The sequence below is a fragment of the Notamacropus eugenii genome, chromosome 4 (genome assembly GCF_028372415.1).
Source record: "Notamacropus eugenii isolate mMacEug1 chromosome 4, mMacEug1.pri_v2, whole genome shotgun sequence".
In the NCBI taxonomy this organism is placed as follows: Eukaryota; Metazoa; Chordata; class Mammalia; order Diprotodontia; family Macropodidae; genus Notamacropus; species Notamacropus eugenii.
In genome coordinates this window covers 151,748,420-151,768,068 of record NC_092875.1, presented here as the reverse complement: position 1 = coordinate 151,768,068, position 19,649 = coordinate 151,748,420, and the positions used below count along the sequence as shown (strand labels likewise).

The window sequence follows — 19,649 nt, the reverse complement described above, 5'->3', positions numbered from 1 at the left end:
GAGGGAGATGTATCAATAAATAGCCATATGCAACAGAGAAAGTTCTGAACCATATCTGATTGAATACTTTAAGCAAGGAGAAAGAATGACTGAAATATTATTATTCATAATTACTACCAGAATCTGGATAGGGTGATAGATATAAATGGCATTAACCTCAGAGGAGAGGTTGCTCAGTGCTGGGCACATATGCCACATCCTACGTGAAGCCTTTCCTAATACCCCCAGATGCTAGTTCTCCTCAAATCATCATGTCTGTATTTATCTGTCTACATTTTGTAAATGGACAGAGATATAAGTGGGAATTCTTGCACCTTGGGATGATTCATTTTGAGGGCGAAAGGTGTGGTAATGAAGAAGAGTGTCCAGTCTTAGGTATTTTAATATCACAAAGTGAGTCCTCCCTTCCCTGGAAGTCTAGCCTGAACCCCTATGAGGATTAGAGTGGGAGATAGATATTGGAAAAGGAGTACAATGATGATAGGCCTCTGAAGGTGGCCATGAGATCACAGATCCCAAACATATTGAAATATGATTGAAATGAAGAAGAAGAAGATGATGATGATATAATCCTAGGTTCAAGCCTGTGTCATTGACAAAGGTTTTCTTCCTTGGTGGAGAAAATGCTTACTTGATGCTATCTGACTGAGTGAGAGACAGAGGTGGCATGAGATCTTGAGAGAAGGTAGACATTCTTCTTACTTCCTACTTCAAGAGAGCACACACATGGTGTACCAGAGTCTTTTTGAGGAGAAACTTGGGGTGGGAGCAGTGGCTAATGATGTGTGTTGGAGTTGATTCATTGTGCCTAAGTGAAGCAACAGGTTGGACATTCCGATTGCTAAGTGTTCTTGCCACGATTCTGCCACTCTCTCAGACAGGGATGTGACTAAGCCATGTCAGTGTTTTTGGTTCCTTCACTTCCTGATTTGTAAAATAATAAGTGTCATACATACAAAAACAACTGAAGGACTATGTAATAGGTGTTTTTTTTTTTTAAGTTTAAATATAAGAAATTCTGAGAACTTTTTTCTAGGGGAAAGTCCAATAAGACAGATTTTCTATTAAATGTTAGCTCTAGAGTTAAACATTATTACAGTTTTTAAAAAAAGTTTGTTATAAAAACTTTAGTTAAGCTGTTTATGTATTTTTTGTATATTATCTTTTTCTCTGTTATTTTAGAAACAGCCTCCCATTCCTTTGTGCTCACATATACATGTGTTAAATATGTCAGGCAGTGCTTAAGGTACATTTATTATGTTATCTTTTCTCTGTTTAACCCCATATTCCCCAAATGCTTAGCAGTGGAGATGTACGTTCTTCACCACAGTTTATTGTTAACACATAAAACTTTCATTTAAATGAGACTAGATAATAAGTTACCTTGTGGTTAGTAAAGCTAGGTTTCTCTCAACACACTGTCAAAAAACTGTCCCCATTTCCTTGGGCATACAAAGTCAGATAATTTAGCCATGGTCAGCCTCCTGAACAAGGAGGGGTTTTAAGTGTGCATTTTATGGAGTATTGGAGACTTGGAATATTGGCGTAATCTTTTCTTACTAGCTAGCTAACCTCGAAAAAATGAACCTATGATTCTCCCGGGATGTTTTAAGTATGGTTCTCAAAGTATCCCTCAACTTCTTAAAGGGTTTCTAATCCCAGCAAATTCTGGATATGATGTAAGCACTCAGCTAACTTTTTTGATTTGGACTGAACCCACATTATTCATAAGGAAAAATACTTGTAAAATCACTATAATCATGGTATCAGTAGAATGGGGAGCTATGATTTTCCCTGATGTTTCTCTGATATTCACTTCACTTAGGTAGTTTCTGATTTGACTTTAAAAGCACTGGTTAGAATTCCAGTGAAGTATTTTACTTTTGACCACATCATTTAAGCAAAAAGGTTGGAATCTGGCTTCTGATGCTTTCACATGACAGCCTTTGTAGACATGTAAGACCTATATATAGGAATAGGAAGCCAAAATTTGGCACTTAATTAACATGTTCATAAGGGAATTACAAAACCCACTGAATCATCTCTTTTTTTAGCTTCAATATTGTTGCTCTAAGCATTACTTGGTCTTTTTGGGGTTATAAAATGGGCTTGTTTTTTACTTTCCTGCTTTGTTTGGGGAAAAAAGTCTAATTAGGAACTAGTAGATTCTCCTATTTCTTCTGTATGGACATGTTTGAACTTCATAATGAATTGTACTGGCAATTGATAACAGTGTAAATAATCTTCCTAAAATGTATTTTGACTAAATGAATTTAGAGTAAAGTTTAAGATGCATGTAGTCATGTTCAATATGGTGCTAGACATGGATGGAAAAACAGCAATATTTTCCAAGCAGGAGGTAAGAGACTGCTAAAATCCACAGCCTCCACCGCGGTATTAATTTGTGTGTCTAACCAGGGCTGTAAGATTTGTAAATGAAATTCTAGAAGGGGCATCAAGTAAGAACAGGATATGGAAGCCAAATGGAAAACATGAATCAATAAAAACGACCGAACTAGCTAGAAGTGTAAGCTCAGTCTTTGAAGTCAATTCAAGTACTGCATGTTTTAATTCTGGTGTAATCTTATGATGGTGGGTACAAACAAGAGCTCAGAAACAGCTTTTGTAACTTTTGGACTCATCGCAAATGAATCAGGTTTGTTGGTGGTTACAATGGTCACACAGCCATCCAGCGGTCTTTGCTGAATTACATTTGAATTAAAACCTCCATTCTTCAGCTGAAATGTAACAATGAAGATATCAACAAAATATCCTCTACAATATGTTTAACAGTTAGTACTTATAGGAGCTTTTCTACAGCATATTTGTTTTTATTGGCAATCTATGGCAATCTCATTGTCTCAATGGCAATAATGCATAAATTATTGCACACCAGTGCATGTCTTCTGCATGACAATATTTGTTCCTTCTTGGCACAATTGTTGTTTCATCTCACATTCTTGTTAATAAAATGATTGCTTTTCTGTGTGCAAGGATACTTTTCTGGGAAGAGATAATTTTCTTATTTAAAAAACATTTTCTTGCCAAGAAAAGAACTTCAAACACATATGGCACAAAAGGACCTTGCCCATAATCGTTTTAGTGGATAAAAAAAATTCTCCAATTAAAATCATAAATCTATTAAGTGCATTCTTCTTTTCTGCTGACAGCCTTAAAAATGAATAGTTCCCAAAATGAAAAACAAAACACATTTCTTGCTTACAGACACATTTAACAAGATCCATGGATGGAATAATTTTACAAATTTGCATTTGAGACAAATTATAATTTGAAAATATGCTCTTTCTATTCTTCTGTTGGCAACAAAGACTAAAATGTATGCCAGAAAAGATTAATCAAATTCAAAACAAAGGCAAAAAATAACTCTTAACAGATCTTATTAATAGATATATAAGATCGTATGATCTTATTAATAAATATTTAAGACAGTATTGAGTCATTTAGGTAAGAAGGTGATAGAAGTCATCAAAATGCATAGGGAGTAGAATTATTCTGGGTAGCCCTTTAAGCAGAATGTAAAGAGAAAGTTAACTGTGTGGACAGAAAAACCAAAGAACTAACTGTCCAACAGACCTTTCATTTTCTGCTGCATTGATACATACTAAAAGTTTAATTCTAGGAAAGCATAAGAGCATTTTTTGTTACATTTTTTTTGATTTGCAGTTCATGATGCTAGACACCTACTCACATACATATTAATCATGTTATATCAAGCAAATAGAACAAAATTCTATAGATGTTTGGCTCACATAATTTCCAATATTATAATATCAACAGAATCATACAATTTTAGAGGTAGAAACAAAGATCAATTCCAATCATCTTACTTTATAGAAAAAGAAATATAAGTCCACTCTGGTTGAATGAATTGCCCCAGGTCACAGAATTAGTTAACAGTAGAGTTAGATTAGTGTAATTAGAATTTCCTAATAAATACCTAGTCAGGTCTCTGCTACATTTTAGAAAAGCATTTTCGAAGCAGAAAATTGCCATCATAATAATAAAAATTATAAATAAAAAGAGAGAACATTATTTCACAGATTACACAAAATTAAAATAATTGTATAGCAATTCACAAAGATGGCCATATAAAATTTATAAATTTGATTAGACTAGTCAAACATTATATTTGTTTAGAAATCTATCAGCCTCAGAATAAAATGGAAGGTTTTTAAATCAAATATGACAATTCCACCAGATTTTGAATAGATTCACACCCCCAGAATTGACAAGAGACTAGAGGGTATGTATAAAAAGCAAAAGTCATAACAGATGCAAAAAGAGCAGCATGTACAAAAAACTTAATTTCAAAAGTTATTAAATATTTTAAAAGTCATTTCATTCATTCATGCAAACAATATTTATTAAGCACTGACTGTGAAACTGTTTCAAAAAAGCAACATTAAAGGAAAAAAATTAAAGGGAATGAAATTTGTATTATCCATAGAGGAAATGTTCCATCAGGGAGCTGCTGATTATAATATGATTACATTTTCTAGCAACAAATTGGAACTTAAAGGTTCCATTCTGATCTGAGACTTGAGTACATAGAGAAACGTAAAGGTCCAAAGTGACCAAATGATCACTATTCTGAATCTAAGTCTTGTTCCTGTTGCTAGGCACTAAGACGCTAGATTAACATGATTGTTGTCATGTTAAAAAGAAATGATTAGACTCAAGATAATGCATTTTAGACTTGACAAAAATCATCAAATTATTCTTTATTCATGATTACAAAAATAACGCATCTGTGTCAATAACACTTTCATGTTAATGATGTTTTCCATAAATTGATTGGGTAAGACATTTTGTATGAACTTTCTCGGATGAGTAACGAATTAAGTTCTCTGTAATTTTATACAACTTTCAACTCATAAACAAATACTGATACAAGACAGAAGATAAACAGACTCTGGCAGATTTGGTCTGCTTAGTACATGTGCTTGTGTGGGTGGGTGAGTGAGAGTTTTATTGTGTTACTCTCTAAGTTGCTTGAAAATCATACTACTCAAAATTCACACTGCTAATTAGGGTCACAGTTTTTATTGCCATGATCACTTTTCTAGATTCCTTGGCTTAAAATAATTATGTGACAGGGGAAGGCAAAAGTAAGTAAAGAGAGGTGAACTTTGAAGTTTCCAAAATATTCTGAGTCCTATACTGGCCACTACAGGCCACAGGGCGCACGAAATAAGTAAAATAGAAGCATTCTGTCAGAAGCTACTTTTCCAAATTCACTAATAAAAAGAATTGCTATTGAAGGGCCAGGGGGTAGTGAGATAGGACCATTCTGTAGTGTGTGATAGTCTGAGAAGAGGTCATAAGTACACGGGAAGGATTTTATTTATTTATGAGATAGAAACAATTGTCAATGGTGTAGACTTTATAAGTGTCAATAAAAATGACTGTTTTCTTAATGTTAAGAATGCAAATTGACAATATGATTTTAGTGAGATCAAAAGGCTTTATAACATTAAAACTGCCTCTTTGTAAAGAATACTGTGTTCCAGTTTTGAAACAGACACATTACAATCTTGGGAACAGGCTTCAGTTGAAACCCAGCTGATGATGGGGTTTTTATTTTGTTCAAAAGTTTCATAAATGCTACTTCCCAAGATGACCGATAAAGGTTAAAGAGCTCCCTAAATAAAGCAATATCATCATTTTGAATCCTTACACCCTCCCCAGAGCTAGGCTGGGGTTGTCGAAAAAAAGATTCAGTTTGCAATTAGTAAATACTTATTGTTTGAAGATGGTGTCATCTTACTATGTACTAATAGCAAAATATTTTAATTCTACTACGCAAATTAGAAAATTCATCTAGTCATTTATCTTACTACTCACCTGTGACATTTATGAATACCTATAATTTGAAAAGCATTAAAGCAAAAGAAATCAAATTTTATTTATAGTGTAGACTTGTCTTAGATCATCCAAATTCATGCAGGCTCCTCAATTCAACTAGTTGCATTTCAAGTCTCCCTATTAAAAAGAAAATACTATATTTTACAATGTGATAAAGGCCTGGAGGAAAGGGATATTCAAATTAAATTAAATTCACCAGTTTTTTTTTTTTACTTCCATAGTTAAAAGCAATGAAATGATGTAAGAAAGCAATATTTTAAAAACCCTGGATTTCCCAAACAGGTAGAAGATGATTAGAAAATTGTTTACAAAATGTTCATAAAAATTGTTAACTGTACAAAAACATCGTTTATGATTTCTTTAAATAGGAGAGCTCCATTAGCTAAAATACTTTGATGGGTTTATAATTCTATTCATGTGGGGATTCTTTTCATTAATATTAATGACAACTTTTTCATTTCTCATTCTCATTTCATTTCTCCAAAGAGGGTTTCTCTAATATAATGGAGACTTTCTTCTTCTTTTAATACCTTTTTAGGATCCACTGTATCATTCAAATAGTATATCTTTCTAGGGAGATGGGAATAGGAAGGGAACTTTAATTTTTTTCCATTAATGATAATTTCTTTCTATCCTTCACTCTTACCCAACCTCATTGAAAAAAAAAATCCTCACATAGTCAAAAAAAAAATAAGCACAGTCAAGCAAAACAAATACATATATTTTCCATGTTAAAAAAAATGTGTCTCCTTCCACATCACTATTAACCATTACCTCTCTGTCAGGAGGTGGATAGTATGTTTCATCAATGATCCTCTGAATTAATGTTGCTAAGTGCAATGAACAGAGTTCTTAACCCTTTCAAATTTGTTTGCTCTTATAATTGTAATTTTGGACATTTTGAGTTGGATATCCAGTAGCTATCTTAAATTTAACATTTCTGAAACAGAATTTGTTATTTACACCCCTAAACCATGTCCTCCTCCCACACTCAACACAAGCCTTCGCTATTATCGTAGAGGACAATACCATCTTCCCATCCTTCAGGCAGGCTGACAACCTAGGAGTTTTATCTTGGATTCCTCACTATATCTCAATTCCCCTATCCCCCACCCCCACCCCCACCTATATCCCTGCTGTTGCCAAGGTCTATTGATTTCACCAATCAAGACAACCAGCACTTGTGAGTGAGTCTTTATTGGCAATATGATCCATTTTACTCAGGCCCACCACACAATTCCCTATTGCCATTTCGGTGATTTATTATTCTGTGGCATTCTGTGTTTTTTCGCTATATAGTATCGCTTGTAGAATATATTAAGAAGATAGGTCTTTGTTCTTGGGAGGAGCTTGGGGGTCATTAAAATCACTGTGCAATTTCCCCAAATACAAGACCAAACCCAGAAGATGGGGAAAACTCTATAATAAGTACAAATCAAGCCTCAGAAAAAGAATGTATTGTCTGCAAGGACTCTAAGAGTAGATGGAAGAAATGAAGAGATTTTAAAAAATGGAATGAGCTTTTGAGGGAAAACATGGAAGGAAAATAAACAGCTTAGAGCAGAAGATAAAAAACTTTACCCAAGTAATGAACACCCTGAAAAATAGACTGGAGTAATATTCAGAGCAAACAGAGCTCAATGAAATAAGACAAACGAATAAAGCCAAAAGACTGAAAAATCAGATATAGTAATTAAGTTATCAATGGTAACTTTGGAGAGAGCAGTTTCATTTGGGTGATGAGGTCAGAAGCCAGTTCGTAAAGTGTTGGGAAGTGAAAGAGAGAGGAAGTGGAAGCACTAAGTGTAGACAGCTCTTCCTAGGACTTTGGCCAGGAAAGGGAGGCAAGACAGAGGGTGAGAGCTACCTGGGATGGTAGGATCTGGTGAGAACTTTTAAAACATGGGATGGACTCAGGAAGGAAGAGTGGTGGGGGCAGTCTGTGAGAGAAGATGGGAAGGGATTAGACTGAAAGGACATGTGGAAAAGTTGTTGGTCTTGGTGAAGAGGAATCTGTTCATTAGAAACTGATGTAAAAGAGAGGGGGGTGATATGAGGTGGTGAGATAAAGAGGAAGGGAGAAGAGGAACTCAATCTTCTCAGTAAACTATGAAGCAAGGGTTTTAGCTGAGACTAAGGTGAGTGGAGGTGTTGTTGGAAGAAAGAAAAGTAAGTTTGGAACATCCATTGTATAGAGTGGAATAAAAATATTGCCTTGCTATAGAGAAGACTTCCTATCAAGAGGGAATCATTTTGTTTGGACTTTATGCAGGATTATCTTCCCTGACACTGGTATGCAGCTTTGATGAACATATATAACACCTCGTTTGATGTTAAAACTCAGGGGATTGTTTAACATGTCCATCATGGCATCTTGTATGATTTTGATGTATATTTGGGAAATACTGTGAGCACCTTCAAGACTGTCTGGTCCTTTCATACGCTGCTGAAGGCTCAGTTTGATCACCTACAAGCCAAGCTGCTCATTATCCACCTCCTGACGCTTAATGGTTCTCAGCAGAGACACAGGCCTTCAGCTGAAGCCTAGTGATCACTTATTACATCATTAAGAAGATGTATTGAGTCTCAGCTTTGACCTTTATCAGCTGTGTGATCCTGGGCAAGTCACTTCACCCGGTTTACCTCAATTTTCTCATCTGTAAAGTGAGCTAGAGAAGGAAATGGCAAATCACTGCAGTGTCTTTGCTAAGAAAAGCCCAAATGGGGTCACTGAGAGTTGGACACAACTGAAAATGGCCAAACAGCAGCAGCAAACTATTATCACAGATAATAAGTATAGATCCAGAGAGTTCAGTACTAACCAGAATTACCAAATTTTTATATGAATAATCATAGGAGAGAACAAAACTTTTTTAAAAATATTACTGATGAAGAGTAGAGTATTTATTTATTTTAGTGAAGAAGAGAAATTTTTCCCAACTGGCAAACTATCAATCAGGTGCTGAAAATCTGAATCAATTTCTTTTTTTTCCATGTGAAAAACACATCTACCTAATGTAAACTTCTTAAGAATAAAGGGGATAAATTCTTGACATGAGTATAGAGGAAAGTACTACTTGTATAGTGCATATCTCCTTGATAATGATGAATTGAGGCAACTTAATATAGAAGTTCATATCGATTGCTGTCAAGATAAATGAGAAATTCAGAGGAGAAAGCAGAGACATAATAAAAGCAGGAGAATAACGGACAATGTTGGTGCCAAGACACTCACCCTTGCTGGTCTTGTAAAAACTTGCATTTTGTTACATTCGTATTCAAAGTTGAGGAAACAAAAGTCTTAGCACTAGCTAATGAGGGGCCTGAATAAAAAGAATAAGGGAAATAGGAAGAAAACACTGAATATTATTAAAACATCAAATTATTATTATTATTTTTATTATTTTTTAATGTTTAACAATCACTGCCATACAATTGAGATTTTATCCCCCCCACACCTACCCCCCACTACCCCCCTCCCTCCCCACGACTGCATACAATTCTGTATAGGTTCTACATATACTTTCCTATTGAGTATATTTTCACTATAGTCATGCTATGTAGTCAGACTAAAATAAATGAAAGAAATCATATAACAAATCAAAACATGATTCACAAACACATACACATACACAAACATGATCTGCTACATTTTGTGAATGACTTCCATATTTCTTTCTCTGAGTGTGGAAGGCATTTTGCCTTGAGAACCACCTTTGGGATTTTTTTTTTTTATAAGAAGTTTTTGCGTTATTACAAAATTCCAAGTCTACCAGAAAAAACTCTCGCACACTGTGGTCGTTGCTGTGCACAAAGTTCTCCTGGTTCTGCTCCTTTCACTCAGCATCAGGTCATATAAGTCCTTCCAGGCCTCTCTGAAGTCTTCTTGTTCATCATTTCTTATGGCACAATAGTACTCCATTACATTCATATACCATAATTTATTCAGCCATTCCCCAATTGATGGACATCCCCTTGACTTCCAGTTTTTGGCAACTACATAGAGTGCTGCTATAAATATTTTTGTACATGTGGGACCCTTTCCCATTTTTATGATCTCTTGGGGATATAGTCCTAGTAGCGATATTGCTGGGTCAAAGGGTATGCACATTTTGTAGCCCTTTGGGCATAGTTCCAAATTGCTCTCCAGAATGGTTGGATGGACTCGCAGCTCCACCAACAATGAATTAGTGTTCCAACTCTCCCACATCCTCTCCAGCATTTATCATTTTCTTGTAAAACATCAAATTATTAATCTCTACTACGCAACTGGACATAAGTTTCAGCTGTAGTAAAACAATCTATGAACAAAAACAACAAGGGACCTGCTAAGTTGCTCGTTGTTATCTTTTTGTCCAAGTCTTCTTGAATTTTAAGCAAGGTTCTCTCCTGCTCCAGAGCTTCTATGTACTTTGAGTAGCACCAGGAAGGCTGTAGAAACAATTTTCAAAGTTAAATGTATAGCTATTTACTGATCCCCATCAATGAAGAAGATGGGTTTATCGAAATTAATTTATCAGCCTATCTTTGCCTATATAGGTACATTTGTGCTAAAATCTTTGGTCTCGTTTCCATGCCATCAACTTCAATTCCCTGGTAAAGAATGAGCTAATCAAAATTATCAAGATATTTTTGATAGCTTTGTGGTCATCTTTGTATGTTTGCTTTGATTTATAATTAATTAATTTAAACGTTTAGGAAAGATCTAGATGGTTTAGGTTGATTAAGCACACTTCTTGGCTCAGAAGTAAATTCAGAATGTCCACATTAAATAAAAAAAGAACCCAGAATATCTTGACCTTTTGCTAAATTCTGTGCCATTGATGCCCTTCCTATGTGCATGTAAATACAATTTATTCCCTAAAATATTTTTAAATGGTTCTATTCCATCTGAAACGTGGCAAAAAGATGTCAAAGCTGATGAACTTGGATCTGAATTGTATTAATCTATAAGCTGTTAATGATATGAATTTTTGATCTCCCCAAATCAACCATTTCTTTTCTCTTGCTAACCATTTATTTCTATATCATTAGTCAAACTGGCTAGATAGTTGATCCAATTTGCTTAAGACACTTGGGAATACCAAAAATTGTGTTTCAAAGAGACCTCACAAACTTCAATTTAAAAAGGCATGTATATGGCTAACGCAGAAATTTGCTTTGCATGACATATTTGTGATGGGTTCCATTTTTCTTGCCTTCTCAATGGATGGGGAGGGGGAGAGGGAGAAAAAAAACAGCATGAAAGAAGAAATAAGAATGTTGCTGTTGGTAAATGTGATGTTATAATGAGCGAGGGAGAAAAGGGAGAACTATTCAACTCTTATTTTGATGTATTTTTTTTTTTTGACAAGGAGGATTATCTTTGGATCTAGAAGGAGAGAATAAAGGTGGTTAATGGGGACTTGAAACCCAAGACAACTAAGACAGTGGGTAAGAGGACAATGAGCTACCCTTGAGTTCAGATCTCCAGGCCAGGGTGAACTGCACTTCAGAGAGGGGAGGGGAGGCAGCCAAACCTGCTGAGCCACTGTCAGTAGTCCCTGAAAAGTTTGAAGCATGAGGGAGGTAGGGACTTCAGTTCTGAACAACATTCTCCATCGCATTTCCGAATTAACTCTCTGTAACTCATTTGGCTTGAGGTGGCCTCTTTTACTCTTTCCAGCCTAAATATTCACTTGTAGAGGTTTTTTTATTGGCATTCTCTGTCCTCAGAGGATTTTTTTTCACTGTATTAGCAATTTTTATTTGCTTGCCCATTTTCTGTCTCTTTATTGTTTTTTTTTTTTAGTGTGGGCCTGCAATCTTTCTCCTTCTTTTAGGAACTATTCTTTTTTTTTTTTTTAACCTATTTGGTGCATTTCTAGCTATTCTGAAGTGTCAAGAAGGACTGCTGCTGGGCTCCTCTCTCACACAAGGCTGCCTGTTCTCTCTTGGGAACTGAGCAACATCATGATCAGCCTGCTAAGAGGTGGAAGGATCTGGATGAATCCCTGAAGGGAAACTGAGGAATGACAAGAGAAGTTTGATATCTGGCAAAGTCTACTACAGGGGTCGGGAGTCTGCCACATCTGCTTGTGGTTCTAAACCTTTTCTATCCCTGTTCCAATGGTTGCCATGCTAATTCAAGACAGGGAACAGAAGGAGAGAAGGGAAGGAAATAAGGACTAAGCATTTATTAAGCATCTACCTATTTCATTTAATCTTCACAAAAACCCTGGAAAGTAGGTGTCCTCTAGATCCCCATTTTATAAATGGGAAAACTGAGGTAGAAGTTATGTGACTTTCCCAGGGTCACATAGCTAGTAAATATCTGAGGCTAGATTTGAACTCAGGTCATACTGACTCCAGGCTTAGTACTCTAGCCACTTAGACTACTTAGTACTCTAGCCACTACTACTGAGTGCCTTCTAAGATGCAGAAAGAGAAGCAGGGGAGAGATAATAAGAAAATCTGTGGAAATTTCTTTTTGTTGTTATTTTACCTTATTTGGTATGATTCTTGCTGTTTTGGGCTTAGGTACAACCACGTTCAGGTATCTTCCTGCACTTAATCACTTAATAGAAATATATGTAAAGTCCTATACTTTCAAAATAGCATCCCAAGTACAAGATAGGGGGTGTGAGTAGAGAACAGTTCATTTGAAAAAAAAATCTAAGGCATTCTGGTGGACAACAAGCTTGATGAGAGTCAGAAGCATGCCGTGGAAGCCAGAATAGCTTATGTGATCAATGAGTAGGACTGGAAAGGACTTCAGTGACCATTGAGTCCAGCCCCCTGGCAGACCACAGGATGTTATGGGATTTGCTCAAGGTCACACTGGTAGAAAGAATCAGAGGTGGGATTTGAATCCAGGTCCTCTAAATTCACAGTTAGTGATCTTTCACCAGCTGCACCATATCATGTATTAGGCTATATTAAGAGAGGCATCCTGAATCTGTCCAGCTGTACTTTCTCCTGACCACACTACATTCAGATCCAGCTACCTTGTGGAGAAAGTTGGAAAGTGTATAGAAGTGGACAATGTCTATAGTGAGGAGGTTCCAAACCACACCAGAGAGCTGAAGGAACTGAAGATGGTTAGACTGGAGAAAAGGAGGGATGGATAGAAGGGTGGATGGATAGATGGATGGATGGATGAAGGAAGGAATGAAAAAGCATTTACTAAGCATTGTGCTAAGTCCTCAGAATACAAATACAAAAGTAAAGACAAATCTGTTTCCTCAAGGATATTTTATCATGAAAAGTCAAGGCACATCTAATTGGTGTGAACAGAAGCTGATGAATTTTGATTAGGTTCTACAAAGAGTAAGTCAGTTTGAGAACAATTATAGAGGTGCAAAGAATGATCTGACTTGAAAAAACCCAACTTTAACCAGCTCCAAAATATCTTTCTGTTTATGTGCCACAGAAACAAGGTAAGAAACCACTATTGGTTGCTCAAATTAGAAGTCAAAAGTTTGCAGAAGAACCTTTCCAAAATGGAGTCATGGAGAGTTGGACACAACTGAAAAACAACTGAACAAAAATGCTTTTTCATCTAATCCACTTCAGCCACTGTTCAAATTAGGAACTTGAATGCCTTCAGCACCACATTTCGTCTGGAAAGGAAGAGCCATGGGTGAAGCTACTAACTTTTGGGAGTGACTCTGTATGAATGATAACAGGTCATGATTGACACATACTCCTGGTAAGAGCTTGGGGTCATCCATAGCAAGAGCAAGATGACATGGGAATTTATTTGTATTTGTTCTCTTTATATTTATAGTTTCTTCTCTATTAGAATATAAAAATGTATATTTATAGTTTTCCATTAGAATATAAGCTTTTTGCAAGTAGAAGCTATTTCTTTCTTTGTACTTGCATCCCCAGTGCCTGGGAGAATGTCTGGTACATAATAGGAGCTTGGCAAATGATGGGCAGCAGTAAGGGGCTGGGTGACTGACAGGTACCTGTTCTAAGGCCCTGCTGAAAGGACCCAGATCTACAGTTATCGCACTTAAAATACAGAAAGTACAAGACTGAGAAAGTCAATCTAATATTTATGAATATTTTATTGAATTATATGTTTATCAAAAGATGTAAATTTTTTCAATTTTTTGTTTTTTTCAACAAAACAGGGAATATTTTCATTAAACTTAAGGAAATGAATGAAAATGAACTTATTAATTACTATATGTCAAGCTATGTGCCAAGCACTGGGGATACAAATACAAGTCAAGAAAATTTCTTCCCCAAAGGAAGTTCCATTTTAATGAGGTAACCCAACACATATAGGAGAGTGGTGGCCAAAGAGAGAATAGTTGTAGGGGATGGGGAGTAGAGCTAGAGGGAAATAGACTGATAACTCCTTCCAGGGTGAAGATAGTATTGATCTGATTATAGCTCCAGAACTGGAAAAGAGGAGTGGGACTGGGGTGGGGGGCAAAGAGAACAAGGTGTGACCGTGGTGCTGAAGCCACTCACTAATCAGTTCAGTGGGGAAGGAGAGGACTCAGGGTTTGTTTCAGAGTTGAGTGGGTTAAGACCTCTGAGGCACGGTCTCTGTTCTGAGTGGCAAGATGGGTAGTTAGAAGATGGCTTGGGGAGCAGGGGGTAAAGTGAGAGTGAAACATAGCTGGGGTCTGCCTAAGATAGTGGGTTAAATGAGGCACTCACCAATGAGGGTGGGGTGAGGAGAGTGGGATCTCTGGAACTGAAAAGGTTAAAATCTCTAGGGTATCGTTTCCAAAACTGGTTAGATGGTTGGGGAATAGGTAAATAATACACCTGTATATAAATTGTTTCACTGAGCTAATGATGGGGCAGCATGAAGTTTTATAATCATCTAATAAATCAATCTGTGCATCAAGAGAGGAAACACACTACACAAAGATGGCAACAGTCCCTGCAATACCCTTGACCCCTTACCTGTCGGTTATAGCTCTGGTTACTTAAACCTGTGGTGCTGCTTATTCTCCCTGAACCTGAAATTGAACCACTTGGTGTTCTTGATGTCTCCTGTAACTTAAAGTGTAAATGTGACAGCTTAATGGAGGGAAAAAGAGATTATTAAGATCACCCCCAAGTTCCTAAAATACTTTAGAACATTATTCAACATTACTTTTTGGTAAATTAACATGATAGTCAATGTTGTACCAAAGCCTATCCCAAGCAAATGCAGTGTGGCTTATGATTATTTATTTTGAATGATCCTCCCACTGTTCATCTTAAATTTTTCTTGTTTATCTAGTCATTTGATTTTCACCATACCACTTTCCCCATTCTTCCTTTTCCCCAGATTCCAAGTTCAATTCTGTTTTTGCTAATGCCTGGATTTTTACAAGACTGAATTGAGGATATATGGGTTTGATTTTTGCGGAAGATATGGATACCACTCTACAGAAATGATCAATCTTTTCAGAATGTACATTTCCACTACTACAAATATTAGGTTTCACATACTTGTTATCCTGGTAGTTCAGTGATTATCCTAATTTTGACAGGACAGAATAGTAGTGGACTAGGACTCAAGAAGGCTTGGGTCAAATCCCACTAGAACACTGGCGATACCAGCTGTGGAACTTCCTGGACTCTCACTTTCTCATCTATTCAGTTAGGGTGTTGGGTCAGATGGATTCCAAGGTCCCTTACAGCTCTAGATCTATAATTAGTGCAAAATATTCTTTGAGCCAGTGTTTCAGCTATACCAGAGAAATCATTTGCTTGTGGATACTATATCTCAATAAACTTCAAATTAAAATTTAACCAATATTTACAGAAAATATTACCCAGCTGCGGAGTCTTTTTGATTCTCCCTCCATGACATCTCACATCTGTCCTTTTTTCTCAGCTCACACTATGATTGCCCTAGCTCTGGCCCTGATCACCTCTAGTCTGCCCTGTTATATGGTGGTGATGTTGGACAGAGTAAAGAGTGGAACAGTGCCTGTCCTCAGGGAGCTCTCTCATCTTTTTGGTAGAATGTGTCAGGGGCATATACAAGTCTCCTACAGGCTAAGAAGGGAGGCAGGCCGAAAGTTACAGGAAGACCTTAGAGCAGGAAGGCCATCCTGGGGAGTATTTGGAGAAGATCTGGCACAGAAGTTGAGTCTTGAAGGAAGATAAGGATTTTTGGACTAAGTCCCCTGAATGACCCTGGCTTGGTCCATGAACATCTTCAGTTCCCATTAGCTTCATCTTGACTCCACCCAAAGACACACCAGGAAACACTAAAACATTCCTAGTCTTACTCCCATTATCACTCAATAAATGCTCATAATCTATAACTCTGAGAGTCCTCCATGTGCCCATTAGCTGCAGTCTTGCACTCTGTTGGTCTTGTTCCTGTCTGTGGGACATGCTCCCCCCAAATATGGATGTACCCCAAGGCTCTCTCCAGGGCCTTCTGCTACATTCTTTCTGAATGACCTCATCAGCTCACTACATTTACACACACACATATCTGAGAATAAATGTGTGTATATCTGGGGATCATCAGAGCAAAGACTGTATCAATTATGTGTATATGTATACACACAATACATACATGTGTACCTCTACACATGCACACAAACATATATGTAAAAATATGTATGTATGTGTTGTGCATTTTTTAGGACTTTATATTTCTCCTTTATTTTTCTTCAGCTTGATCCAATATTTTAACTCAATGTAAGGTGTGTCGTTTGGTTTTATTTTTCATCCTGGTTCTGTCATCCAGAGTGTTAACAGTTTAAGGTCATCTGTACATTTGTAAGCCTGCCTTCTTTGTTTTTATCTAAGGCATTTATGAAGATGAAACAGTTTAGGGTCCAGCACTGGATCCTGCGGCACTCCACTGGAGACTTATTTTTACTTTCAAGCTCAAATGTGTACAAGTGATAGAACATATATGAAGAGCCAAGACACATGCTAATGCCTTCCCTTGCAACTACCCAAACACACGAATAGCCTTACAGAGTCTCACCCTTATTAATGTGAACTCAACAGCATTGAGATAATGTGTAGGTTGGTAGGCTGTCCTGAGCTCACCTAGTAAAAAAATGTAGCATGTATTTCAAGCTCAGGTGAGACAGGCTTTTGTATCAATCTGAGAGAGGAGATTATCAACAGCTAAGCATGAAGACCAAGAAAAAAGTTCTGAGTAAGTAGGAATAAAACTGAGATGATTCATTCTTCCTGAGTCAGACCTACAGGTTTGTTTAGTATCAACATCAATCTCCCATGGGTTTAGTTAGATAAGAGTATCTTTCCCTCAACTACCCTAACAAAGGGTAGTGCTCCCCTGCTAAAATGCAGCCAGCCCTACCCTGCTGCCCCATTTCCCATCCTGTCCTCCCTACCACATACAGAAGGAGGATCCTGCTTGGGAGTGAGTGGCTGAGACAGTTCTCTGGTTGGGTTGCTGCAGCCACTACATAATTGTCCCCTAACAGTTTTCTTTATCCACAGCAGAAAGTGTTGGCTCCAGAGAACGCAGAATCCATTGCTTGTGCTCTCCGGAGGCTACTTGCAGAGCACGCACATTAGAATCCAAAACATCTAACTTCTGTCCCATGAATAGACAAATACATTATATCTTTCCGCCTGGTCCTAAATAGAGTTGTTTTGTTACTTACATTTTTTCCCCCTCTGGCATTTGTTTATTACGTTTTTAGTTTGAGCTAATACATATTTTGACACTTTTTCATTAATGTGCTAATAAAAGGTTTGTTTGAGTTTTAAAAAATCAAATATATTTTAAAAAAAAATTTAACTCAATGTTCTCAAATTCATTCCAAAAGAAAATTCGTACTTTTCTACTATAAATTAATGTAGACAAACTAATATAAAAGCATTACATATGAAGGGAATTTTCAAATGAATGAGAGTATTTCATGTAAGTGCATGATCTGACTTGAGATCTCATTTTTACTAGCTTCATATTACATATACATTCACTTCATAATTCTGACTTCTCTGCTGAAAAAGTGAGCCTCTACTACATAAAACAACATCTGAAACTCCTGACAGAAAAATCTTGAAAACCACTAAGATGTGTATCTTTTCTGCTTCCTTGGGTCAGACTGATTGGAAGATGAGTATCTCAAACAAACATCACCCAGACAGGCCTGGCCTCAAGACTCCACCAGCATCTGGACGCCTTGTTCATCAGGCATGGCCAGAGGCTGGTTAACCGTCCTCTCTCACCTCTTCCTCAGACCTTTTCATCAGTTTCTCAGGGAACAAAAATCAGATCAATATGAACTCCCCTCCCCCCTCTACACTTTTTTTTCCTATGAAGGGTGTGACAATCTAGTTGACCCGTGAGTTTATTTATAATCTTGTGATTTTGAGTCACACGCTGCTTACACACCTACACACCCTGCTCCCTCACAGAGCCCATGTCAATCCCATACCTCCTGAGTCTCTTTCACACTCTGTCCTACCCTTCCATTATGCCCTGTAATCCTGTTAACACATTTCCCCTCCTAGTCTTCCTACACCTATCCCTGGAAAGTATGTTGCATATATTTGCATCTAATTTTCTATGTACATGTTGTTTCTCCTTAACAGAATGTGTTTCTTTTTAACAGTATTTTATTTCTCCCTGCCTTCTCCTGCTCCCTATTAAGCAATTTGGTATAGGTTATATCTGATCAATCATATAAAACATATTTCCGTGGAATGTAAGTTTCTTGAAGGCTGTATCCCTAGTGTCTAGCACCGAACCTGGTATGTAATAAGTGCCTAATAAATATTTTCTAGTCCACAACTTGGACGCCATCAACTCCTTACTTTCACTCACACATTTAAGTAGTTGCCTAATCTGTGTGTGTTAGTCCTTTGTTGCCAGAGAAGACCATGCCATCAGAGAAATGATGACATGACTTGCACTTGACTTTGTTTTGAGTGAGGGAGGGCTTTGTAGGTCACCAGCCTCACTTCTCCTCCAGAGCCATCTGAATCAGTGACCAGATATTCATCAGGATGACTGGAGATGACCCAGGATGAGGCAGTTGGGGTTAAGTGACCTGCCCAAGGTCACACAGCTGATGAGTGTCAAGTGTCTGAGGTGAGATTTGAACTCAGGTCCTCCTGACTCCTACACTGGTTCTCTATCCACTGCACCACCTAGCTGCCCCTAATTGCCTAATCTATCAGCCTCTCACATAGACCCCCTTTCTCTCCACTCACATGGTCCCTACTTCAGTTCAAGACTTTATTACCTCTCACCTGAGCTATTGCAATAGTCTCTTCCCACACTTACCCATCCTTGACAGAGCCATCAAAGGGTCTTTAGAAGCACAGGTCTAGCTAGGTCATTTTGTTTCCTGCTCAATAAATTCTAATGGCTCCCTATCACCTCCAGAACCAAATATAGGTTTCTTCTGTTTGACATTTAAACCTTTTTACTCACTGATTGCACCCTACCTTTCCATCTTTACTACATATTATTCCCACCCAAATCCTCTGTGATCCAGCTATATTGCCCCTTTCCATCCCTTGTACAAGGCACTCCATCTCTCAACTTGTGCCTTCGCCCCCGCCTGCCTGCAATGAACTCCCTCCTTCCCTCTGCCTCTTGGAATTCCTGATTTCCTTCAAGACTCACCGCTTTATGTACTGTAAGAGTCTTGAGGACAGGGGCTTTTTGCTGTTTATCTTGGTACCCATAGCATCTAGCCTGTCTTGTTAAGTGATTATGTGAATTCTCTGCATTCTTTTCACTCCTCTCACCTCTTACATAAATACACGTCATACATACTTTTTAAAGCTCTGAACACAAGAAACAATGAGCG

The 19,649-nt window shown here is 37.3% G+C and overlaps 2 protein-coding genes across 6 annotated transcripts in view; both read right to left on the bottom strand.

Annotated features, from left to right (window-relative positions):
• Positions 1–19,649, bottom strand: part of COX6C (cytochrome c oxidase subunit 6C) — a 100,192-nt gene that overhangs the window by 41,796 nt on the left and 38,747 nt on the right. The gene's annotated exons all lie outside the window — the stretch shown is intronic.
• RGS22 (regulator of G protein signaling 22) overlaps positions 2,547–19,649 on the bottom strand; it is a 175,768-nt gene continuing 158,665 nt past the window's right edge. For 3 of the 5 annotated variants that reach the window (XM_072606882.1, XM_072606884.1, XM_072606886.1), the window contains 5 exons: positions 14,797–14,892; positions 10,212–10,317; positions 9,122–9,209; positions 5,866–6,003; positions 2,547–2,738 (listed from right to left, as the gene is read on the bottom strand). In XM_072606882.1, the coding sequence (XP_072462983.1) occupies positions 5,994–6,003; positions 9,122–9,209; positions 10,212–10,317; positions 14,797–14,892 (300 nt within the window). In that variant the 3' untranslated portion in view covers positions 2,547–2,738; positions 5,866–5,993. The remainder of the gene's footprint in view (positions 2,739–5,865; positions 6,004–9,121; positions 9,210–10,211; positions 10,318–14,796; positions 14,893–19,649) is intronic. The other 2 variants (XM_072606883.1, XM_072606885.1) reach the window with 2 other exon arrangements.